Source organism: Myripristis murdjan, chromosome 11, assembly GCF_902150065.1.
Source record: "Myripristis murdjan chromosome 11, fMyrMur1.1, whole genome shotgun sequence".
Classification (NCBI taxonomy): Eukaryota; Metazoa; Chordata; class Actinopteri; order Holocentriformes; family Holocentridae; genus Myripristis; species Myripristis murdjan.
Genome location: NC_043990.1, coordinates 2,558,135 through 2,583,140, shown reverse-complemented (window position 1 = coordinate 2,583,140; position 25,006 = coordinate 2,558,135). Strand labels below are relative to the sequence as shown.

Below are 25,006 nucleotides of genomic sequence, written 5' to 3'. Positions count from 1 at the left end.
ATACATAAATATATTTTATTTCCTCCGTTTTCTCGTGATAACGAGATAATTCCTCCGTTTTCTCGTGATAACGAGATAATTTTCCTCCGTTTTCCCGTGATAACGAGATAAATTTCCTCCGTTTTCCCGTGATAATGAGATAATTTCCCTCCGTTTTCTCGTGATAACGAGATAATTTTCCTCCGTTTTCTCGTGATAACGAGATAATTTTCCTCCGTTTTCTCGTGATCACGAGATATTTTCCCTCCGTTTTGAATGAATGAATGAAACGTGATAGGCCTGAGATTTCCATCATACGTGACATGTCATGCTGACTGACGTCTCCTTGGACACATAAAGCAGGGGTCACCAATCATGTGCCATGGAGGGCCGAGAGGCTGCAGGTTTTCATTCCAACCAAGACCTCCACCAGGTGATTTCACTGATCACCTCACCTTGTATCAGAAAGGAGGAACTAATCAGTGAAATCACCTGGTGGAGGTCTTGGTTGGAATGAAAACCCGCAGCCTCTTGGCCCTGCATGGCACATGATTGGTGACCCCTGACATAAAGCATAAAGCTATTTCAGCCTGTGTCAGGCCTTGATTGAACAGATAAGTGATGCGGTGATCGATATTCTCCTGCTCCTCTGACATTGCTACACTGACTGATGTCTGCAATGCTTTAATAAACTAGACAATCGCTTTGTTTTCTCGATTTAATTATCTCGTTATCACGAGAAAACGGAGGAAATTTATCTTGTTATCACGGGAAAACGGAGGAAAAAACCCCTTTAGGGCTTCCGTATATTTCAGATGAAGGTGTATTAATCTCTTTACACTCATTATAAGCAATATTCACCTGACAAATCCAGATTAACATGTTATTTCAAGATATAAACAAAAAAAAAAGCCTTAATTGCTTGAAATGAGTCAAACTATAGCTGTCAAAGCACTAAAATGCAAAATGTTCTCAAATTGCTTAAGTTGAAGACCCATGTTCAAGAAACCTTGCTTAAATGTTTTTTTTTCTACTTAGTTCATTTAATTTAGGCCTTATTCCTTTTTCTTTTAATCTTTCTTTATGAAATGAAATACTTATCATTGCTTGCCAGGTCAATGCAATTTTAAAAAGTATGATGGCATACTTTTTACAAGAAGTCAGACAACAAATTTCCTTAGATTTGAGATTCGTTTCATTGTGCTGCTACTCTCTAGTCTCGGTAATGCCTTGGTCTCAGTTGGTGCAGTCTTGACTACAACACTATCATCCAGGTTTCACAAAGTAAAATGAATTTCTGTCAGATCATTCCTTCCACAGTGAGAGAGCCGTGTCATCTTGACAACCATGAGGTTTTCAATGGATCAGTCGCTCTCTGGACTTTTAGCGGAGAACCAAAACTAATTGTTGAAAAAAGTTTCTGCATACATGTTTAATATCATTTGTTTCATTAAATCCTTTTTCCTGCTTTCACCATGATGTCTGACTCACAGCTGCTTTATTGCACTTTTCTTTACACATTGTGGACAAACTAAGAAAAGTCAACAACTTACATGTCAGAAAAGAGTGAAAAGAGCATTACTTCCTTTGCTGTGTTATACTATACTGATTGGTACATTTCACTTTTTAACCTGAAATTCTGAGCTCAGTGAAAACTAACTTGAACAGAATGTGGATAAAGATGAGGGAAAGAAAAAATAAATCAATCTTAAAGTCCCCAAACCCCAAACCCAAATGTGTGTGAGGCCTGACATCTGCTGGCCGACATCAGGACACTGAATCGGTGACATGCTATTGGCTGGTTCCAGGTGATGTCATCTGCTGCAGAGCACAACAGGTGGTGACATTACCGGGCTGGAACCACAGATCAGCCAATTACAGTTGGCCATTTGAGCTCACAACTTCTCATAAGAGGACATGAGGCCTTAAAGGACCATCCCAGTGACTCTGAATGTTCAGTGTCAAATCTACAAAATGTTCCTGCTGATCTTTTCCCAAAGCAAGCAGTGGTATTTAAGAACTCACATATCATTTTCCTCCCTTTGATTACAGCCATTGGTTTCCATTCATTCCACTATGACATGAAAATGGATTTTCAGAGACTTCAAGCTGTCATTCAGCAGTGGTTTGGGGGTCGGCATCAGGGCAGCTCACTTTGCTCCATGTTGTTGTGATTTTAATGTTTTGGACTGGGCTTCTTCACTGGAACTGTCCTCTTCATTTGGGGGAACTTTCAGCTTGTTGAGGTGGGAGGTGGCTGTTTGAAGCTCACAGGGAAAACTGACACTGACACTATGAACAAGATATGTTCTCATCAACCGTGTGTGTGTGTGTGTGTGCCTCCTCAGTGAACTGTATCAGTCCCTGCAGTAGCTTCCAGCTGCAGCAGTCACTTCAGTTTCTGTTCAGTCTGACTGAGGGAGGTTTTTGTACGACGCTTTTTCACTGTGTGAACAGCCACTGACTGTTGATATTGTGGAGACTCTGACAGTAGTAAACTGCTGCATCTTCAGCATGGACTCCACTGATGGTCAGAGTGAAGTCACTCCTTGATCCACTGCCTGTAAAACGATCTGGAATCCCTGATACTCGAGTATTAGCATAGTAAATGAGGAGTTTAGGAGTTTCTCCATCTCTCTGTTGGTACCAGGCTAAATAGTGGTCGCTGTTATAAACATGAACATTCTGGCTGGTTTTACATGTGATGGTGATGGAGGCTCCCAGAGCAGCCCTCACTGCTCCAGGCTGAGTCACTGTGACCTGGCCTCTGGACTCTGAGGACACACAGACAAAAACACAAAGCAGCGTCATGCTTTTCTCCGCTTCATTTCAGAGGGACGGATGTTCATGGAGGAGAGGACTTTGATTCTCTGGACTTTACCTGTCAAGCAGCAGCAGAGGAGAGTCCAGATGAGGATGGAGCTCAAAGTCATGTTTGGATGAGGAGGATTTCTGGGGCTTCTGTTGTCACGAAGGACAGCTGTCAGTCATCCAGTCTTCAACTGTCAGGACTATAAACTCTCCCAGAGCACTGGAGCATGGTGCTGCTGATGCAAAGTGGCTCTCTATGGAAATGCTCTGACCCACTCCAACAGGGACACACATTACTCTCATCAGGCTGTTAATCAATGAATCGATTTATTCAATTTAACAAACTGTTGATTGAGCTGTTTTTTTTTTTTTTTTTTTTTTTTTTTTTTAATCTTGATATGTATAATATTTTTCTCCAAGAATTTCTTCCCTGTTGTTTTATTGTGGCAGAATTTGATCGATTTTTGCTGTGACTGACTGAAGAATGTTTCCTGTTCACATGACACTGCTGTACAACTTTTATAAAACAGAAATCATAGCTTGATAAATAGAAAAAGTCCGTTTATAGCAAGAGAATCTTTCATCATTTATCTTCACTAGTGAAACTTGTCTGTTGCCATGGTTCAGCAGTGATGCCTATCTGTTGCCATGGTTACTGAAGTCGGAGGGAAATGAAAAACTGAAGATTCCCCTTTTGGACATTAAGACATATTCGCAATGGTGAGGGGAAAATATACCAGGATCCAAAATAAAAAGCAGGGTGTCATCAGCATAAAGGGATTCAACATAAAAGGGATCTTTACAAACCACTGAAGACCTGAACCAAGTGGTGACAGTGGACACCCTTTATGTGTCCCCATTTCAAATAGAAGCTTGAAGACTGTGACTCATTTCTAAATATGAATACCTGTTGTGTACAATATAGTACTTTTATCCATTTTATAAAGGCTGCTCTAAAATAACTTAAGCAAAGAAAATGATTGAAAGTGTGTGCCTGTGTTTGGACTGAATCAGTCATCACAGTCTTGAAGGTTGAGAAGGAACAGCTCAGTGGATGGAAAACAGACTTTGAGAAGGTCAGAGGTCAAATATAAACACAGCTGTGCACATACAAACACAGCAAAGAATATTTATCTGTGCATTTTAGAGAATCTAAAATAGTTAAAGTAGTTTAAATCAGGTATGATCAACTAAGATGGTGAGAGAATATAATAATAATAATAATAATAATAATAATAATACATTTTATTTATAAGCGCCTTTCAAAAACACTTTACAAAAAATGAAACAAACAGTAAAACACAGGTAAACAAAACTGTATAAAATGAAATGGAAACAGTGCAATAACAGAGAGTATGCAGTTTTAAACAGATGAGTTTTGAGTCTAGATTTGAACAGAGGAAGAGAGTCGATGATACGGATGTCCGGAGGGAGTGAGTTCCAGAGTTTGGGAGCAGAGCGGCTGAAGGCTCTGCTCACCATGATGCTGAGGCGGGTGGAGGGCACAGTGAAGTGGATGGAGGAGGAGGATCTGAGGGAACGGGAGGATGAGGCAATGTGGAGGAGGTCTGACAGATAGGGAGGGGCAAGGTTATGGATGACCTTGAAGGTATATAGAAGGATTTTCTTGTCAATTCTGAATTTAACCGGGAGCAAGTGGAGTTATTGTAACTAGGAAGTTCATTATGTTTACACTAAAATATGCATTGAAATCTTACTAACATGACACAGTCTCACTTAGGGTTGACAAAATCTAAAGATGTTTGATTTGTTTGCAGGAATAATACGTGGTATTTAAAAGTATTAAAGCTAAAGAGTTTTTCTATGTGTTAAAAGACTCTGGGTGTCACATCTCCTGGTTTTGGATCAGTTTTGTCTGTTTCTCTTTTGCTCACCAGTCATCCCCTGACTCTATTTTTGTGTTTGCCTTTTGTGTCTGTTGGTTGTGTTTGTCTCCCTGCACTTCCTGTATTCCCAGCCCTCCTTGTGTCAGTCCTGTCATCCGCCTCACCTCTCCTGCTCTCCCCTGTCTCCACCTTCCTGCACCAAACCTAGAGTCTAGAGTCTCTTGTTAGTGATCAGCTAAAGGAGTTTTTATACACCAATGAGATTTTATCAACACATCAATCAGGCTTTAGAAAGAGACACAGCACAATCACTGCTGCAATGAAAGTGGTAAATGATATTTCTGTTGCTCTTGATAGGAGACAACATTGTGCAGCTCTCTTCATTGATTTGTCCAAAGCTTTCGACACAGTCGACCATGATGTTTTAAAACTTAGACTGCTGCAATCCGGTCTCTCAGAAGATGCAGTTGCTTGGTTTTCAAACTATCTCTCTAATCGAACTCAGTGCATCAGATTTGACGGTCTAAGCTCTAAAACTATTTCTGTTCTTAAAGGTGTGCCACAAGGGTCTGTCCTGGGACCTCTTTTGTTTACGATTTATGTAAATAATCTGGGTCAAAATGTAGCCAATGCTACCTTGCATCTTTATGCTGATGACACTGTCATCTATTCCTGTGCAGCAACTCTTGTACATGCAGTTCATCATTTGCAAACTGCCTTTTCTGTTCTGCAAAATACGTTGTGCGAGCTGAAACTTCTGAATGCTGGTAAAACCAAGCTCATGTTGTTTACCAACTCTAAGTCAAGCGCCAATGTACCTGTGGTAACTACAGCTAATGGAAAAGAGATTGAGGTTGTCACGTCTTACAAATACCTGGGTATCTTACTTGATGACTCTCAGTTTTAAACCACATGTTCAGTACCTGGTCAGGAAGCTAAGGCTAAAATTAAGTTTCTATTTTCGTAACAGGCTGTATTTCTCCTTTGATGCAAAAAAGCGTCTTGTCACTGCTACTTTCTTACCTGTATTGGATTATGGTGATGTTTTATATATGCATGCCTCTTGTCAGTGTCTTCATATTTTTGACACAGTGTACCATGCATCCTTAAGGTTCATTACAAACTGTAAAGCTTTTACTCACCACTGTGAATTATATGCTCGGGTAGGTTGGCCAGCTCTGGCGACCCGTAGGTTCACACATTGGTGCATTTTTATTTATAAGACTATTCTTGAGCTGCTTGCTATGTGATCTCATTGCACAGAAAAACACCGGATTGTACTCTCTGCGTCCACAGGAATTCTTTCTGCTCTCTGTCCCAAATGTCCGGACTGTAATTGGGAAGAGGGCTTTCAGTTACTCTGCTCCCTTGACGTGGAATTTGTTGCAGAGTGAACTGAAACTAAAGGACTTGGTGTCAATGAATGTTTTTAAATCAGTAATGAGAGATCGTGAATTGAGGTTCATTGAATGTCGTTGTTTTTAGCACATCAGTGTTTATATTAGTCTCCCAGAAAGCTCTGTTTTATTCATCTTTTGACTTGCTTGTATTGTACTGTTGTGTTGTTGTAATGCTGATTGTTTGTTTGTTTGATTGTTTGTCTGTTTGTTTGTTTATCTGTTTGTTTGTTTGTTTGTTTAGTAGTGATTTTCTCTTGTGATTTTAACTCTTTCTGTCGTTTCTCTGTCTGTAACTTAGTGTTTTTGCTGCTGACCATCTTGGCCAGGTCTCCCTTGAAAAAGAGATTTTTAATCTCAATGGGATTTACCTGGTTAAATAAAGGTTAATAATAATAATAATAATAATAATAATAATAATAATAAACCTCATCCAGTCATCTGTCACCTCACCTGCTCACCTGTTTCCACAGGTCCAGCTCCGCCTTTCTGCACCGCTCCTCCTCCAATCGTCTAACCTGCTAACTAACCCAGCAGTATTAATCCCTGTCAGTTCTCTGTAATCTTTGCCAGTTTGTCCCAGTGGTTTCACCTGTGTGTTGTGCCAGCCTGTTTTTACACATGATTGTGTTGAACCAGAAGATGTGTTTTCTCTCTGTGATCATACAGGTTGTATGTGTGTACAAGTTGGATAAAGGTGACTTTTTGTCAGGCAGCTGCTTTCCCCTGTTTTGGCACTGAATCTTTTAGTGGTACAAAGTACTGGACTGTGCCAGCCCACTTTCACCTCTGGATGTCCTGTGTAGCAACTCTGGGCTCTAGTTTCGCAGACCAGGTGAGGCGGGGGCGTAGCGCAGATGTGCTTCGCCAACTGGGAGTGGCCAGGCGGATTTTCCAAGTTTGGCACGCCGTTCTCGGTGGCGCAAGTACTCCGCCGTTCCTCCTACCGGCGCAAGGGAGGAGAGAAGGCGTGGAGTGGGTTTGGCGCAGCCGATTCACATGTAACCAATCAAATGAGCCCCTGTCCTTGCCTTTAAAATGCGCTGCGCGAAGGCGTAATGAAAGTTTACACAGCTGACATGGAGGTCTATTGCTGCAGGCGGAGCGGAGCTCAGGAGACAGGCGCGGAGCGGAGACCGGCGAGCAGTGCGGACACGTCACCAAAACCTCACAGGCAGGCTTCCGGAATTGTCAGGCACATGAACGATGCAATAAATACCGAAAAAAACACTATTCAATGCTACGATCACAATCAGCACATACATATATCTCCATATCAACTGTCCCGTCACAGCTGATGTCAGATCAAAGGAGATTGGCACCGTTTGTGCTGATTGTGAGGTTTTGGTGATGTGCGCCAGCCAGCCAAACTTCCACTGCGCCGGCTCCGCTCCGCCTTGCGCTGAAAGTAGACGTGGTTTCAGATTGCGAGCTTTTGGCGCACCTCGGCGAAGCCTTTTGGCACGAAACTGTCACTGCGCCAAGCCGAATCTGTCGGCATCTCCCCCCGCTGCGCTGCCACTCCCATCTCGGCGAACCTCCGCCTGCGAAACTTGGACACTGTCCGCCTCTGCCGTTTCGCCGGTCGAAACTAGCTCTGCGCGGGGTTCGCCTCACTGCGCCACCCCGCGCTGCGCCGGGAAACTAGAGCCCTCTGAGTCAAACAACTGTTTGCCAGTTGGCACATGGAGCTCAGAGCTCACTACCATTGTTTTTAATGGAGGATTTCAGTGAGGACAGTTAGAGATCACACCACAAACAGACACATCTGTCCTCTGCATTTGGGGGAACTTTCATCTTTTTGGGGTGGGAGGTGGCTGTAAGTGACACTAAAATTCACAAAATTCTAAATTACCGCCAACCCAATCCTCTGGATTTGTGTGTGTGTGTGTGTGTGTGTGTGTGTGTGTGTGTGTGTTTCTGTGAGTGTGTGTGTGTGTGTGTGTGTCCTCAGTGAACTGTATCAGTCCCTGCAGTAGCTTCCAGCTGCAGCAGTCACTTCAGATTCTGTTCAGTCTGACTGAGGGAGGTTTTTGTACGACGCTTTTTCACTGTGTTAACGGGTAGCTGTAATCCTGCTGACAGTAGTAAACTCCTGAATCTTCAGCCTGGACTCCACTGATGGTCAGAGTGAAGTCAGTCCCAGATTGACTTCCACTATAATCACTTGAAACTCCAGAGTAACGGGTTACAGCATTATATATCAGGAGCTTAGGAGGTTCTCCAGATTTCTGAAGGTACCACTGGAGATCATTACTAACACCTGAACTGGCTTTACATCTGATTAGGGGGAACTTTCAGACAGTCTGTCCTGGACTAACAGACTGAGATCCAGGAGACTGCTGCCGGCGTGTCAGTGGCTCTGAAAGGCCTGGACAGCCACTGATCAACACTGGCCTCTTAACGGGTGGAGAGCAGAGAGGCAGGACACATATGCAAACACCCACCCATACACACACACACACACACACACACACACACACACAATGTTTCCACCTCAGTGCTCAGTGTTGACTAAATGATCCTCATGTACGTGAGATTGTGAAATTACAAGATCATTATGCTGATCAAGTGCATGTATGTGGATTTATTTCTATCTCTCTGTGTTAACTTTGGTTAAAGTGTAACTATGTGTATTACTAGTTTAATTTATTTTTCATTTTAAATGCTGTTGCATGGTTCTCTGTACTGCACTGACAGTCAAAGAAGCTTTACAAACAAATCTTCAGCTTTTAAGATGCAGCCACATACTTTAATTGAACATCTTGATTCTTACTTTTATCTACCAGATCAGATTTTATTGTTGCTTTTAAATTTTTTTACAGACAGAATCCAATGAGTATTTGTGAATGGTCATGTGTCCAACATTATCACTTCAAATACAGGTTCTCCACAAGGCTGTGTCCTTTCTCCTCTGTTATTTAATATGTACACTGACAGCTGCAGGTCTTCCCATGTGGACAGCCACCTTGTAAAATTTTCTGATGACATGGCCCCACTATCTCTTCTTCAGGGGGCCCAATCAGACCATGGCTGCACATTATCTTCATTTGTGAAATGGTGTGACGAAAAAAACTAAGGAGTTAATCATTGACTTCAGGAGGAACCGTCCTCATCCTGTAACCAGCATCATCCGTAGGGCAAATGTGGAAATTGTGGAGACATACATACTTAATAAACACACAGATTTTTTTGTTAAAGGGGGTCAACAAAGGATCTACTTGTTGAAGAAAATGGGGGGGTTTGGGGACTAACTTTCATTCATTCATTCATCTTCTTAACCGCTTATCCTCACTAGGGTCGCAGGGGGGTGCTGGAGCCAATCCCAGCGCACATAGGGCGAAGGCAGTGAAACACCCTGGACAGGTCGCCAGTCCATCGCAGGGCAGACAGACAAACACTGACATTCACACACACAATCACACCTAGGGGCAATTTAGCTTCTCCAATTCACCTAACCTGCATGTCTTTGGGCGGTGGGAGGAAACCGGAGTGCCCGCACTCAGACACGGGGAGAACATGCAAACTCCACACAGAAAGGACCTTGGGTGGGAATCGAACCCAGGACCTTCTTATTGTGAGGCGAGAGTGCTAACCACTGCACCACCGTGCCGCCCGGGGACTAACTTATTATTCTTAAAATTTTTTGGTCTCCATTCCTTTTCTGTTGAAGACCTTTCAAGTTGTGCTAGAAGGCTCACAAAGAAGCAGACACTTCTCTGTTTTCATTATTAGCTTTTCTTTGTTTAACTGGATTTCATCTGGCAGCAATCCTGTAATGGTGCTCAATCATCAAATTTCTAAATTCTCACCACCAACCCAGTCCTTTGTGTGTGTTTGTCTACGTTGTGATTCTGTCTGAGTGTGTGTGGGTCCTCAGTGCACTGTATCAGTCCCTGCAGTAGCTTCCAGCTGTTCAGTCTGAGGGAGGTTTTTGTACGACGCTTTTTCACTGTGTAAACAGATGCTGTCTGTTTATAATGTGGACACTCTTACAGTAGTAAACTGCTGCATCTTCAGCCTGGACTCCACTGATGGTCAGAGTGAAGTCACTCCCTGATCCACTGCCTGTAAAACGACTTGGAATCCCTGATTCTCGACGATTAGCCCAGTAAATGAGGAGTTTAGGAGTTTCTCCATCTCTCTGTTGGTACCATGCTAAATGGTGGTAGCTGCCAGCAGCATGAACATTCTGGCTGGTTTTACATGTGATGGTGACGGAGGCTCCCGGAACAGCCCTCACTGCTCCAGGCTGAGTCACTGTGACCTGGCCTCTGGACTCTGAGGACACACAGACAAAAACACAAAGCAGCGTCATGCTTTTCTCCGCTTCATTTCAGAGGGACGGATCTTCATAGAGGAGAGGACTTTGATTCTCTGGACTTTACCTGTCAAGCAGCAGCAGAGGAGAGTCCAGATGAGGATGGAGCTCAAAGTCATGTTTGGATGAGGAGGATTTCTGGGGCTTCTGTTGTCATGAAGGACAGCTGTCAGTCATCCAGTCTTCAACTCTCAGGACTATAAACTCTCCCAGAGCACTGGAGCATGGTGCTGCTGATGCAAAGTGGCTCTCTATGGAAATGCTCTGACCCACTCCAACAGGGACACACATTACTCTCATCAGGATGTTTCTAAATGTGTACATCAATTTAATATTATATATTATGGCTCCTTTTTTCCAGACATCTGCAGAACAACCACAATATTAATATGGTTTACTTTGACTTTTCTTCCAACAAATTAAAAAAAAGTAATTTAAAATGTGTTAAAAATCTGATTTGTTTGTTTTTTAGCCCCACTTTTGTAAATAAAGTAAAATATATTCACTGATATAGAAAAGGAAGTTTAATATCTGCTATATTCATTTCCAGTGTAATGTAAAGGTTTTCGGATCATATCATGTTTATGTGCATGAGAGGCTTCTTAAAGGGAAGTGAAACAGTGTGTGAGTGAGTGACTGCTGGAGCAGAAAAGTCATCTGACAGAAACTCCTTAAAGCCTGATGCTTCAGGAGCATCAGCTTCTTCTCCAAGCAGCTGACTGCTGCTCCAAGCCTCATCCAGACGGCCCAAAATGTCTCTGCTCTATAGAGGCCTCCAACATCAGGAGTCCGTTTTGCCTTCCCATCATCTTTCTCTCAACACTGCTTCTTCTCTCCATTTCTATCAACATTATTCCCTGAGGTTGACACCACCCACATAACGCCCACACACTCAAGCCAAGTTTCTGCTGGCCTCCTTCACTTTTCTCACATCTTCCATATTCAGAGCCTCAACCATAGAGTTCCACCTGTCTGCTTCCCCCTGCATATTCCACCTGTTGTTCTCCTCACAATGTTCTGGTCTTCTCACTGAAATGGACAGAGACCAATCAAACCCACCCACCTCATGTTTATTCATCAGATGGATCCGTCTCTCAGTCCATTTGAAAGCCTGGCAAACTGCCTCTCCCTTTAAAGATCTGAGATTCCTGCTCTTTCTGATCTGCTCTTCAGCTCAGAAAGCGCTCACCTAGCTACCTGCCCCTGGTTCCATTCACACTGACGGCAAATCCTCCACGTCCTAAATCAAGCTGCTTCTCCAGCCGTTCCTTCAGCATTGGAGTCACTATTCCAGCTTCTCACCATGGTGTTTCTCAACACATTATCCTCGTCATGAGTCACTTGTCTTCAGCAGTTTTTCTCTGTTGCCACTCAGATGTGAAAGACCTTTGTTATTCACAGTCACCTCTATCTTCTCAGCAAGGTTTTGGGGGTCCGCTGTTCCCTGGAGGATCATTCAAATAGTTGTGTGTGTTTGCATATGTGTCCTGCCTCTCTGCTCTCCACCCGTTAAGAGGCCAGTGTTGATCAGTGGCTGTCCAGGCCTTTCAGAGCCACTGACACGCCGGCAGCACAATGATGATGTCACAGATTCTCCTGCTGGGCACCCTGGGGCTCCTTGTTCAGGGTGAGACTCTCTTCTGAAAACTTGGCTTCAGGATGCAACCAGCTTTACCACAATCATCTTCTGCTGTGATGGACAAACACTGAGACCAGCAGCATTCACCTTCTTCCATCTGTTCTCCATGTTAAAGAAATCCTCCTCTTATCTTTTCATATTCATCATCTTTCTCCAAGCTGTATTTGTCTCAATAACCCTTCTGCTCTTTTGGATATTTTCCAGGTTCATCAGGAGAAATCACTCTGACTCAGTCTCCTGGATCTCAGTCTGTTAGTCCAGGACAGACTGTCTCTATCAGATGTAAAGCCAGTTCATATGTTAGCTGGCTCCAGTGGTACCTTCAGAAACCTGGAGAAGCTCCTAAACTCCTGATATATGATGCTACAAACCTTCATTCTGGAGTTTCTAGTCGTTTTAGTGGAAGTCAATCTGGGTCTGACTACACTCTGACCATCAGTGGAGTCCAGGCTGAAGATTCAGGAGTTTACTACTGTCAGCAGGGTGACAGCACACCGTTCACACAGTGAAACAACGTTGTACAAAAACCTCCCTCAGCTGGAGAGGAACTGATCTGACTTAACAGCTGCAGAGACACTAAAACAGCATCGAGACTTTGTTAGAAAAACATAAAGTTAGAAGTGAACATATTTTAAGTTCATAAGTTGAATTTCATTTTTCAGAGAGATTGTGTTTATTAAAAGGAACTAATTGTTTGTTTCTTTTTTTGCTCAGTGCCTTTCAGAGAAACTCTAGAAACCCAATCACAGTGTACAAAACATTTTACCACCTCAATCAAATCAAATCAACTTTATTGTCCCGAAGGAAATTTTTCTTGGGCATAAGTGCATGCTGTTGCAGATAAAAACAAACATTTAAACACTGTAGAAAAGTATACATTTCAGACAACAATAAACAGTTCAGACAAAAAGAAACAGGCAGATGATCACTGTTATCTTATGCTAATATTGCACAGTCCCCATAAATAACTAGAAAATGGGTAAAAAAAAAAAAAAAAAAAATAGAAAATTACAGAAATTGCACATATTTTGTATAAATAAAGCGAAAATGGATTAAAAAAAAAAAAAAAAAAAAACAGAAATTGCACAACTGTACATTGCACATACTACTAGGAGGTAGAAAATATGAGCATAAAAATACATTCATGTTAAAACAGTGTTTCCCTTGTCACAGGCAGGCAGTACATTGGGAAAAGCTCATTCCCCAGCTAGTAGCTACATCATGGGTTATTGCTTATTTGGTAGTGTAATAGAATGTGGTTATGAAGGAAAATCTGTAGATATGTGTAGATATTTGTCAGGTTTCACAAAACCTGACAAAGACCATCATGACTAACCAGGAGCACGAAGGGAATTGTCAACTCTGTCAAACCAGGGTTTTCTCATTTATTTCTGAGCATGTTCACATGAAAGAGACAGAGTTTGTAACAAACAGCCAATCACATGTCACATGGACAGATCGAGATTGGACATTTAAGGAAAAAATTAAACTAAACTATTGATCCCTGGGTTGAAATTAAATCACTGCAGCAGAAAAAGTAAGAAAAATGCTTATTTCCCGCCCTCTAAGCTGATTGGTGTCTCCTAGGTGACGCCCCTCCCACCCTGACGGTGCTGCCCCCCTCCAGCGAGGAGCTGCGGCAGGGCAGGGCTTCCCCTCAGACTGGAGGCTGGCCTGGAAGGTGGACGGCAGCAGCAGCAGCAGCAGCAGCTGGGAGCAGAGCAGGAGCCCCGGGGTGCTGGAGAAGGACGGCCTCTACAGCTGGAGCAGCACCCTGAAGCTCACTGCAGACCAGTGGAGGAAGCTGGGCTCTGTCACCTGTGAGGCCACCCAGGGCTCCCAGTGTCCGCTGGCCGAGACACTGAGGAGAGACCAGTGTTCCCAGTAACTGACCTGACTCACTGGGACTTCTGCTACTGGTTTCACTCTGCAGCTGCTCTCACTCTGCACTCTGCCTCATGCCTCTCTCTCTCTCTCATTAAATCGTTAAATACTCATTTGTTTTTCTTGCTGTAATGCAGATATTTTATATATGTTAAAATAATAATAAAAAAAGTCTTTTTACCAAATGAGTTGTGTCCTTTGTCCTGATAAACACTGATATTAAAGCACGGGGATGGAGGAGTGGATTTTAGGTTCAGCTGGCACACATACTGTAAGATTTCAAAATGTAAATGAGGGTGTCAAACTTCAGGAAAGCTTCATTTAATTCAGAATAATGCTTCCCAGGTAAAGTAGTGGTTGGACCAAATAACTGTTAAATGCTTTGTTACTGCTTTTATTACAGGAGAAAATTTGTTCTCATATAGCCAAAGTGTCATTCTCATTATTCACAATAATAAAAATAAAAAATGTGTATATAAGTATATTTTATACACACACATATCTATCTATCTATCTATCTATCTATCTATCTATCTACAAATATATAAAATACTTAGGGGACGAGGGGTTATAGTGTATATTATACGCATATGATTAAGTACAGTGTTGTCATAAAGAACACACAATTATTTTATCAGATCAAATCAAATCAAACTTTATTTATATAGCACCTTTCATACATAAAACAAATGCAACACAAAGTGCTTTACATTAAAATACATACAACCCTAACCCCCCACCCCCTCATACTCACGCACACACGCACACACACACAAGTACAACATATTTCACACATGCATACACTCCAGGCATACACCCCACCACACCCCAGCCCACCCCAACCCAAAGATAAAATGAAACATGGCTGAGCACTAAGGGACCAGATGAGGAAACACCATTCATTCTTTGGGAGCCATCCACACCGAGAGGCATCCCAGCCCACGACTATAGGGGGCACCACCACAGAAACCACCCCGACCCAGACAGATAGGAGCCCACACCACGGCCATAAGGCCCTGGAGCAGGGCCCCCAACCATCCAGGCCAGGACAGGCCCCAGGACGGCACCCCCCGCAGGCAGGCCAGACACAGCTCCCGGTATGGAAGGCCCCCATGAGGAAAACTAAAAGATAACAGAGTAAAATACAATCAATACTAAACGGAATAGAGAAGAAATAAGTAAATAAATAAATTATATATATATATATATATATATATATATATATATAAACATATAAAAAATTAAGTGTAATAAATGAGTATTAATAAATTAAAAACAATAAAATTAAAACAATAAAACAATGCAGGCAACATAAATATGTATTAAAAAGTAAAAAAAAAAAAAAGAAATTATTTAATACAATCAATACTAAACGGAATAGAGAAGAAATAAGTAAATAAATAAATAAATTATATATATATATATATATATATATATATATATATATATATATATATGTATATATATATATATATATATATATATATATATATATATATATATATATATGTATATATATATATTAGGGATGACCCGGATACTCGGCTGAAACGAGTATCCGGTACGGATATAGCACTTTTGCCGAGTACGAGTATGATCCGAGTAATATGAGTCAATATCCGTGCTCGTGATGAATGAAAATCTTCATTAGGTAGCTGACTGTGTCCACGTTGTGTGATAGGCCAGTCACACACAGCGCCCCTCCCCTACACACACACACACACAGTACAGCGGTGCGCCGCTCACACACATCACACACAGCGACCCTCCCCTACGCCGTGTGCCCCGCTCACACACACACACACACACACACACACAGGGACAACCTCAGCTGTCACTCACTCAGGTGTCAGTCGCGTCTCTCTTCAGCGGTCAGGTGTTTTCCCAGCTCGCTCTTCCCTCGGTCTGTAATCACTGATAGTCAGTAGAGTTTCTACTAAACTTGACTGGTAACAGACGCGCTGCTTTTGAGCAGAGTTAGGCTTAGGAGTTGGGGCTGAATGCGACTGGCGTCGCATCTCTCACTGCCGACACAGCGCTTTTTTTTTTTTTTTTCTTTACCGTCTGCTCCCTCTTACCGGCTGGTTTCTGATATAAAGTTAGTTGGAAAACTTTGCTCGTACCGGACGCGGTACAGGGTCACACTCTTAACACACACACCACTTACACACATACATTAGCTCGACACACAAAATATATTATTATTTTGATTTTATTTTGGCGAGTCTGACACTTTCTCACTGTAGTTCTGTTAAGTACTGCTCTATAAATGCGCCCTTACTCTGTATTACGGTACTAAATGTCCTGTTGACATTCTGTTGTGTTATTATGATAATGTGATGATGTCATCACGCTGGCGCACAGGTAGAGCGCCCCAGTCATGTGTGTATGGTTGACAAGAAATGATGGACTGCGGAGCAGTCGTGTTCGTGCAATGTTATAAGATGCACAATAAATATGCCAAGTGAAGGCTAAAGAGAGAATCCACTCCGTTCTACTTATTCTCCACCACGCAGAATGAGGAGTCACCGCTTCGCCGACTCTCTACAAGTTCATAAAAAATAAATATAGTAGTAGTATAAATATTACAAATTAAGCTATCTATATATCTATATCTATATAAATATATCTATCTCTATCTATCTATCTATATATATATATATATATACACTCTCTAGTACTTCATAATTGCCTAATGCATGTGTTGTATTCATTGATGCACTTAAGAATATTCATGTTCTGTGTTCATAAAAAGCTTGTTCTGTAAATAGTTTGTTTACTGTTCAAAAACTGCTCAAAAACTTTGATCTGAAGCTTCTGAGGCTGTTCTGTAAATATAATAAACAATAAATATAGCAACTTCTGATCAACCCATATCAATTTCAGGCTTAAAATAACCTACCGGAAAAGCCTCACCCATTTCCGGTCAAACTCAGCCGACTTCCGGGCTAAACCCCACCCACTTCCGGTTCCGGCCCCGCCCACTCCGAGTACGGATACAGATACGGATAATGTAGATGGTTAAACAGATACAGATACAGATACAGACCGTGGTGTACTCGCTCATCCCTAATTAACACTGAAACACAGTACTTTTTTGAAACAAACAATGAATCAGTCAAATTATTTACAACAGTGTGGGAAGCATATAAAGCGACATGCAGAGGGTGGTTAATTAGCTTTGCAACCACTCAGAAAAAACTGAGAGCTAAAAAATTAGACGACTACACAAAAAAATTATCTGAACTGGAAGCAGCCCACAAAGTTTATCCAAAGAATGATCAATTATATACTGACATGATGAAAGCTAAGTTAGAAATTAGGAATTTATTAAATAATAAGACAGAATTTGATTTATATCGTTTAAAATCCAAATAGTTTGAAAATGGTGATAAGGCTGGTAAATTGTTGGCTCATAGACTTCAGAAAGCTAGAACTTCTCGTCTCATCCCTGCAATCAAATCAGAGAACGGTGAAATACTAAAGTCCCCCCGGGACATCAATAAAAGATTCAAAGAATACTACAAAACATTATATTCTTCAGAATTTAACCCATCATCTGAAGATTTAGAATTGTTTTTCAGCAAAGTAAATTTACCTACTCTATCCACAGAGGATAGTAAAATTCTTGAAAGACCAATCTCTCAAGCTGAGATTTTAGATGCCATTAACAACATGGCGGGTGGTAGGGCTCCAGGTGAAGACGGGTTTAGTATCAATTTCTACAAAACTTTTTCATCCAAATTAGTTGACAAATTACAAAGGGTTTTCAATGAGGCCAAAGGTATCGGCCATTTACCCAACTCAACACATTTCTCCCTTATCACAATTCTTCCTAAACCTAATAAAGACCCCCTGCAATGTGGAGGATATCGTCCTATCTCACTACTTAATTCAGAAAGGAAAATATATGCAAAAATTTTTGCACAGAGATTGGACGGAATCCTACCCAAGCTTGTTCACATCGATCAAATTGGCTTTGTAAGATCTCGTCAAATTGCAGATAATATGAGAAAATTGTTTCACATAATGCATTATGCCACTTCAACAGTAAACCCAACAATTGCGGTGTCTTTGGATGCCGAAAAGGCTTTCGACCGCATTGAATGGCCTTTTCTTTTCAAAACATTAAATAAGTTCGGTCTCTCTTTCCTTCAATTGTTGAAAACAATAAAATATAAGTTAAAAAAAAAATTGTTCTGAATATTAACATAAATCAAGTTTTGACAGGAAAAGCGGGGAGGATTAACAGAAAAAGAACAGTGGTTGTGTATTGGCCTATTATTTGTGATGACTGGGATGAATGTGGGTTGCAAAGTGGTGTTAGAAGTGGTGTGATGGCGTCAGTCAGCAAGGCTGGAGAAATGGATGGAAAGGTGAGAGGCTAGAACAGAGATTCCTTTATTGTTAAGATGGAGATTGTCATACCTATACGGATGAGTTTTTTTCCAGAATGAGTCAAAGTTGTTAATGAATCCATAGCCACATGCTGCACAGAAATTGGACAGCCACTGGTTGGCACTATAGAGGCGGCTGAACATTTCTGATCCTCGTCTAAGGGTGGGGATTAAACCAGAGAAAATGCAAATTTTTCCCAGCCTTTCGATGGTCTCAGCCAGCAGCTCGTAATCAGCGTGTAGTTTGGTTGATTGTCTGCACCTGAGATCATTCACACCGCAGTGTACTACGACTGTGTGGGCAGACGGGTGACGGTCGATGATGTGATGTGATTGTGTATGTCCAGGATTTTTGCGCCAGAAAATGAATATGTAATGCCATTTGGGATGGGAACAGACCTAACCATGGAGTCACCTATCAGGATGTATTGTGGAGGTTGAGAACGGAAAAGGCTGCTAGCATTAGCTGTGCTAGCAGCCTGAGCAGCGGGGGGGAGATGGGGGCTGGAGGGGGCCAGAGGTGAAGCCGGTCGGTGGTGGTTGGTGGCCCATGAGCAGGTGGTGCTGGATGGAGGCTGCACCACGGCAGGCTGCGGAGAGGGGAGCCCACTCGCGGAGGATTTGCCCGGCTGGCTGTTCTTCTGTCTCGCAGTGGACCAGGCAGTCGCCCGATTGGCACCAGCATCAGGTGGAGGGGTGACAGCGCCAGCAGAGCCGCCTTTCCTCCGGCCAGCTCCAGGAGGACCCGCAGCGGAAGGCGGGACGGCCAATGCAGTAGCCGCCGCCGCAATAGGAGCCGTGACCGCGGCGGGAGACAGCGGAGCCCCCATCACACTCACAGCGGCTGGAGGTGGAATAACATTAGCTGTCGCCATAGCCGCTGACCCCGCAGCCACCGGCACGGCCGCAACAGCAGGGACCGTCACAGCAGAAGCACGGTCCGGAGCAGCATCATCCTCGGCCATGAGGACATCAGCAGGGTGAACTGTGACATCGGGTGGTAGCATGGAGAAGCGGTTTGTGAGGTTGAGTTGGGGAGGAGAGGTGACTCGGGACTTTACCCTCTTACCTCCACACACCACCTCCGACCAGAGAGCCTTAGCGCTGGGAGTTGAACAGGAGGAGGGCCGGGAGCGGGACAAAGATGGATCCCAGAGGATGGTATCTGCAGTGGGTGAGTTCATGATGGAAATGATTTTGGATTGCGTCGCTGCAGTGTCCATGAAATCAGACAGGAGAGAGTCTTTTTTCCGGAGTTCATCTGACAGCCGTTTAATGTCCTCTCGGAGGTTAGTGATGCTCCTATTTGCGATTCGGCAGTCCTCACAGGGCATAACGGTGTTAAAACTAGCACACACTAACGACCACAAGTGAGCCGGAGCCTAAATGCTTGTTCACACACACATAAACGTCCCACGCAAGCAGGTGAGCAGCTGTGTAGCACCCGGACCTCCAGGGGTAAATCCGTATGACAATTTATGAGAAGCCGGTCACAGACTCTGGAGATCCAGCCACAGCCGGCAACCGTTTCCCCGCAAAATCGACCACACGAGACAAGTCTCCACTTACCTCGGTGAGGTCAACCGGCAGGAGGAACAGCTAGCTAGCTAGCGCGTCAGCACAACTCCCAAAACCGGCGGCACAGAAAGAAGGTGGAAAACTTCCTCCGAGCCGCCAGCAAGGAGAGTATAGCGACTCAGGGCGAGGAGGGATCAGATCCGAAGAGCACTGGTAAGATCTGATCAGATCGGCAGTTTTAATCCAGAACAGTAAACAGTAAATCAGGGCTCCCCACACAGGTAGGCAACAGGTAGCAAACCCCCACACAGGTAGGCGACAGGTAGCAAACACACACCACACACGAGCAGCGAGAAAGTGATGACTGTCTCTGCAGTGAAACTTCTGCTGTCTCTGCAGCTGTTGAGTCAGATCAGTTCCTCTCCAGCTGAGGGAGGTTTTTGTATGACGTTGTTTCACTGTGTGAACGGGAAGCTTTGACCCTGCTGACAGTAGTAAACTGCTGAATCTTCAGCCTGGACTCCACTGATGGTCAGAGTGAAGTCAGTACCATACCCACTTCCACTAAAACGACTAGAAACTCCAGACTCAAGGGTTGTAGCAGAATATATCAGGAGTTTAGGAGCTTCTCCAGGTTTCTGAAGGTACCAGGCGAGGTTGCTATAAACACTTGTACTGACTTTACATCTGATAGAGACAGTCTGTCCTGGACTAACAGACTGAGATCCAGGAGACTGAGTCAGAGTGATTTCTCCTGATGAATCTGGAAAATATCCAAAAGAGCAGAAGGGATATTGAGACAAATACAGCTTGGAGAAAGATGATGAATATGAAAACAGAAGAGGAGGATTTCTTTAACATGGAGAACAGATGGAAGAAGGTGAATGCTGCTGGTCTCAGTGTTTGTCCATCACAGCAGAAGATGATTGTGGTAAAGCTGGTTGCATCCTGAAGCCAAGTTTTCAGAAGAGAGTCTCACCCTGAACAAGGAGCCCCAGGGTGCCCAGCAGGAGAATCTGTGACATCATCATTGTGCTGCCGGCGTGTCAGTGGCTCTGAAAGGCCTGGACAGCCACTGATCAACACTGGCCTCTTAATGGGTGGAGAGCAGAGAGGCAGGACACATATGCAAACACACACACACACACACACACACACACACACACGCACACAGAAAAACACATAGTCAGTGAAGTGCAGCTGTCCCCATCATGTCATGGTGTTTCCACTTCGATGCTCAGAGCATTGACTAAATTATCATCATGTACATGGGATTGTGAGATTATTATGCTGACCATGTGAATTAATTTAATTTTACTTACACTTGTGTTTGTGAATGCTGGTTAAAGATCGACTTTTATTCATGTGTTTATTTATTTTAATTCTTCTTTTAATTTTAAATCCCTATGTGTTGTCTCTATTTACATTTCTGTACTGTCAATGTACTGTCCTTAACTGCACTGTGCTGTCACTGCACTGCACCAACGCTGTTAGAGGAGCTTGTGACAAAGTGGGTGAGATCTGTCCTGCACTCATCATTTGTCACTGAGAGTTGCATCTGACACATTACACCATATTACTTTATACATGTGTTCATTTTGCTATAAGTTACCAATTGCTCATAACATTGCAGCACTCACTACCCCGGGTTTGTTTGTGTTGGGATTATGTCATAATTTACATCAAAGCACATTAGTAGATTGAAAGCAAACACACCACCTTAAGTTAGTGTCAGTTACTTTTATTATTGTTGTAGGGTTACACAACAATAATAATCTCACTTACAATTACTCTCACTTATGCAGGATTGGTGTTGGGAGGGCGCCTCCCAGCATTTCCTGACTTTTATGGAGTTTGTGATGTCATGACTGACATCATTGGGCCAAAACATGTGGAGTGTTTTTCATTTTAGTTGCAATGTTTCTTTCTGTTTGTTTGACATGTTGTGATGTCATGTATGATGCATGCTTATCTGGTATGAAGCCATTTAGTACTGTAAATGAGCTTGTGTATATTTCTATGAAGGATTGTTGATTTCTTTGAGACTTGGTATTGAGAGTTTACCTTCGAGTGATTTGGTGCTGGCTGTGGTAGCCTAGGTGAGAATTAGTCTCCCTAGAAATTCAGAGGAGCTCCAGTCTCTCAAGAAGAAGGAGGTGAGGCCGTGCTGCTGTGAGCATGTGTCTTTTTGTCCGTTTGGCCATGACTTTATTTCCAAGTTCATTTCTTTGAGTTTGCTGTTTTTTTCTGGGTTAATTTATGTCATGGAGAGCACTGTAAATAAAACACTGTAAATAAAAAATAAATAAGTCTCAACTGAGTTTTTAGACTTTGATTCATCAGAAAATCAGGCACTGATCCCTGTTGACTTAAGAAATTCTTGTTGTACAGCTTTTGAAAATATGCCACAATCCTAGAAAGAGGTCTACTAGAGCAGGACCAGCAAGTTTAGTAGAATTATAAAGTATAAAGCCGGATATCATTGGCATCAACAGGGATGTCCCACAAGGGGGAGCTATGGGAGGAAAGGTCACTTATTTACTATAATTAAATTCTTTTGTTCTCCAAACCTTTTTTGTTGAGGACATTTCAAGTTGTGCTAGAAGGCTCACAAAGAAGCTTCTCTGTGTTCATTATTAGCTTTTGTTTGTTTAACTGGATTTCATCCTGCAGCATTCCTGTTATGGTGCTCTATCATCAAATTTCTGAATTCTCACTACCAGTCCTTTGTGTGTATTTGTGAATTTGTGTTTGTGTGTGTGTGCATTTGTGTGTGTGTGTGTGTGTGTGTGTGTGTGTGTGTGTGTCCTCAGTGAACTGTATCAGTCCCTGCAGTAGCTTCCAGCTGCAGCAGTCACTTCAGTTTCTTTTCAGTCTGACTGAGGGAGGTTTTTGTACCACGCTTTTTCACTGTGTGAACACTCCACCACTGTGGTAACTCTGACAGTAGTAAACTGCTGCATCTTCAGCCTGGACTCCACTGATGGTCAGAGTGAAGTCACTCCCTGATCCACTGCCTGTAAAACGATCTGGAATCCCTGATGCTCGAGTATTAGCATTGTAAATGAGGAGTTTAGGAATTTCTCCATCTTTCTGTTGGTACCAGGCTAAATAGCTCCCACCATAAACATTCTGGCTGGTTTTACATGTGATGGTGACGGAGGCTCTCAGAGCAGCCCTCAGTGCTCCAGGCTGAGTCACTGTGACCTGGCCTCTGGACTCTGAGGACACACAGACAAAAACACAAAGCAGCGTCATGCTTTTTTCCGCTTCATTTCAGAGGGACGGATCTTCATAGCGGAGAGGACTTTGATTCTCTGGACTTTACCTGTCAAGCAGCAGCAGAGGAGAGTCCAGATGAGGATGAAGCTCAAAGTCATGTTTGGATGAGGAGGATTTCTGGGGCTTCTGTTGTCATGAAGGACAGCTGTCAGTCATCCAGTCTTCAACTCTCAGGACTATAAACTCTCCCAGAGCACTGGAGCATGGTGCTGCTGATGCAAAGTGGCTCTCTATGGAAATGCTCTGACCCACTCCAACAGAGACACACATTACTCTCATCAGGATGTTAATCAATTGATCAATTCAATCAATTTAACAAACTGTTGATTGAGCTTTTTAATTTATCTTAATATCTGTTAACATTTTTCTCCAAGAATTTCTTCTCTGCTGTTTTATTGTGGCAGAGTTTGATTGATTTTTGCTGTAACTGACTGAAAAATGTTTCCTGTTCTCATATCACTGCTATACAAACGTTATAATACAGAAATCAAAGCTTGATAAATAGAAAAAGTCCGTTTATAGCAAGAGGATACATCTTTCATCATTTATCTTCACTCGTGAAAATTGTCCGCTGCCATGGTTCAGCAGTGATGCCTATCTGTTGCCATAGTTACTGAGCTAAGAAGGAAATGAAAAACTCAAAATTCCCCTTTTGGATATTAAAACAAATTTTAAATGTTAAGGTAGAAAATATATCAGGATCAGAAATAAAAAGCAGGGTGTCATCAGCATAAAGGGATTCAACATTAAAGGGATCTTTACAAACCACTGAAGACCTGAACCAAATAAAAGTGGTATGGAAAACCTTCATGTGTTTCCTTTTCAAATAAAAGCTTCAAGACTGTGACTCATTTCTAAATATGAATACCTGTTGTGTACAATATAGTATTTTTATCCATTTTATAAAAGCTGCTATAAAATAAACTTCATCAAATTAAGTGATTGAAAGTGTGTGCTTCTGTTTGGACTGAATCAGTCATCACAGTCTTGAAGGTTGAGAAGGAACAGCTCAGTGGATGGAAAACAGACTTTAAGAAGGTCAGAGGTCAAACACAAACACAGCTGTACACATACAAACACAGCAAATATTTATGTGCATTTTAGATCATTTAAAGCAGTTAAAGTAGTTTAAATCAGGTATGACCAACTAAGATGGTAAGAAAATATTGTAAATGGGATGTTCATTATGTTTACACTAAAATCTGCATTGAAATCTTATTATTAACATGACACAGTCTCACTCAGTGTTGACAAAATATAAAGATGTTTGATTTGTTTGCAGGAATAATACTTGTTATTTAAAAGTGTTAAAGCTAAGAGTTTTCCTATGTGTGAAAAGACTCTGGGTGTCACATCTCCTGGTTTTTGATCAGTTTTGTCTGTTTCTCTTTTGTTCACCAGTCATCCCCTGACTCTATTTTTGTGTTTGCCTTTTGTGTCTGTTGGTTGTGTTTGTCTCCCTGCACTTCCTGTATTCCCAGCCCTCCTTGTGTCAGTCCTGTCATCCGCCTCACCTCTCCTGCTCTCCCCTGTCTCCACCTTCCTGCACCAAACCTCATCCAGTCATCTGTCACCTCACCTGCTCACCTGTCTCCACATGTCCAGCTCCGCCTTTCTGCACCGCTCTTCTTCCAATCATCTAATCTGCTAACTAACCCAGCATTATTAATCCCTGTCAGTTCTCTGTAATCTCTGCCAGTTTGTCCCAGTGGTTTCACCTGTGTGTCATGCCAGCCTGTTTTTACCCATGATTGTGTTGAACCAGCAGATGTGTTTTCTCTCTGTGATCATACAGGTTGTACGTGTGTACAAGTTGGATAAAAGCAACTATTGTGAGTGTCACAGAGTCTTTTAGTGGTAAAAAGTACTGGACTGTGCCAGCCCACTTTCACCTCGGGATGGACTCTGAGTCAAAAAAACATTTTGCCATT

The 25,006-nt window shown here is 42.5% G+C and overlaps 3 gene segments (V, D, J or C); 1 reads left to right on the top strand and 2 right to left on the bottom strand.

The window, feature by feature from the left end:
- Positions 1 to 2,408: 2,408 nt before the first annotated feature.
- LOC115367554 (Ig kappa chain V region 3381-like) lies at positions 2,409 to 2,912 on the bottom strand. The segment is given in 2 exon segments: positions 2,409 to 2,753; positions 2,861 to 2,912. Coding segments are annotated over 2 exon segments (384 nt in total).
- A 9,018-nt stretch (positions 2,913 to 11,930) lies between these two features.
- Positions 11,931 to 12,503, top strand: LOC115367564 (Ig kappa chain V region 3381-like). The segment is given in 2 exon segments: positions 11,931 to 11,982; positions 12,199 to 12,503. Coding segments are annotated over 2 exon segments (357 nt in total).
- A 10,197-nt stretch (positions 12,504 to 22,700) lies between these two features.
- Positions 22,701 to 23,173, bottom strand: LOC115367913 (Ig kappa chain V region 3381-like). The segment is given in 2 exon segments: positions 22,701 to 23,014; positions 23,122 to 23,173. Coding segments are annotated over 2 exon segments (366 nt in total).
- Between the last annotated feature and the right edge of the window lie 1,833 nt (positions 23,174 to 25,006).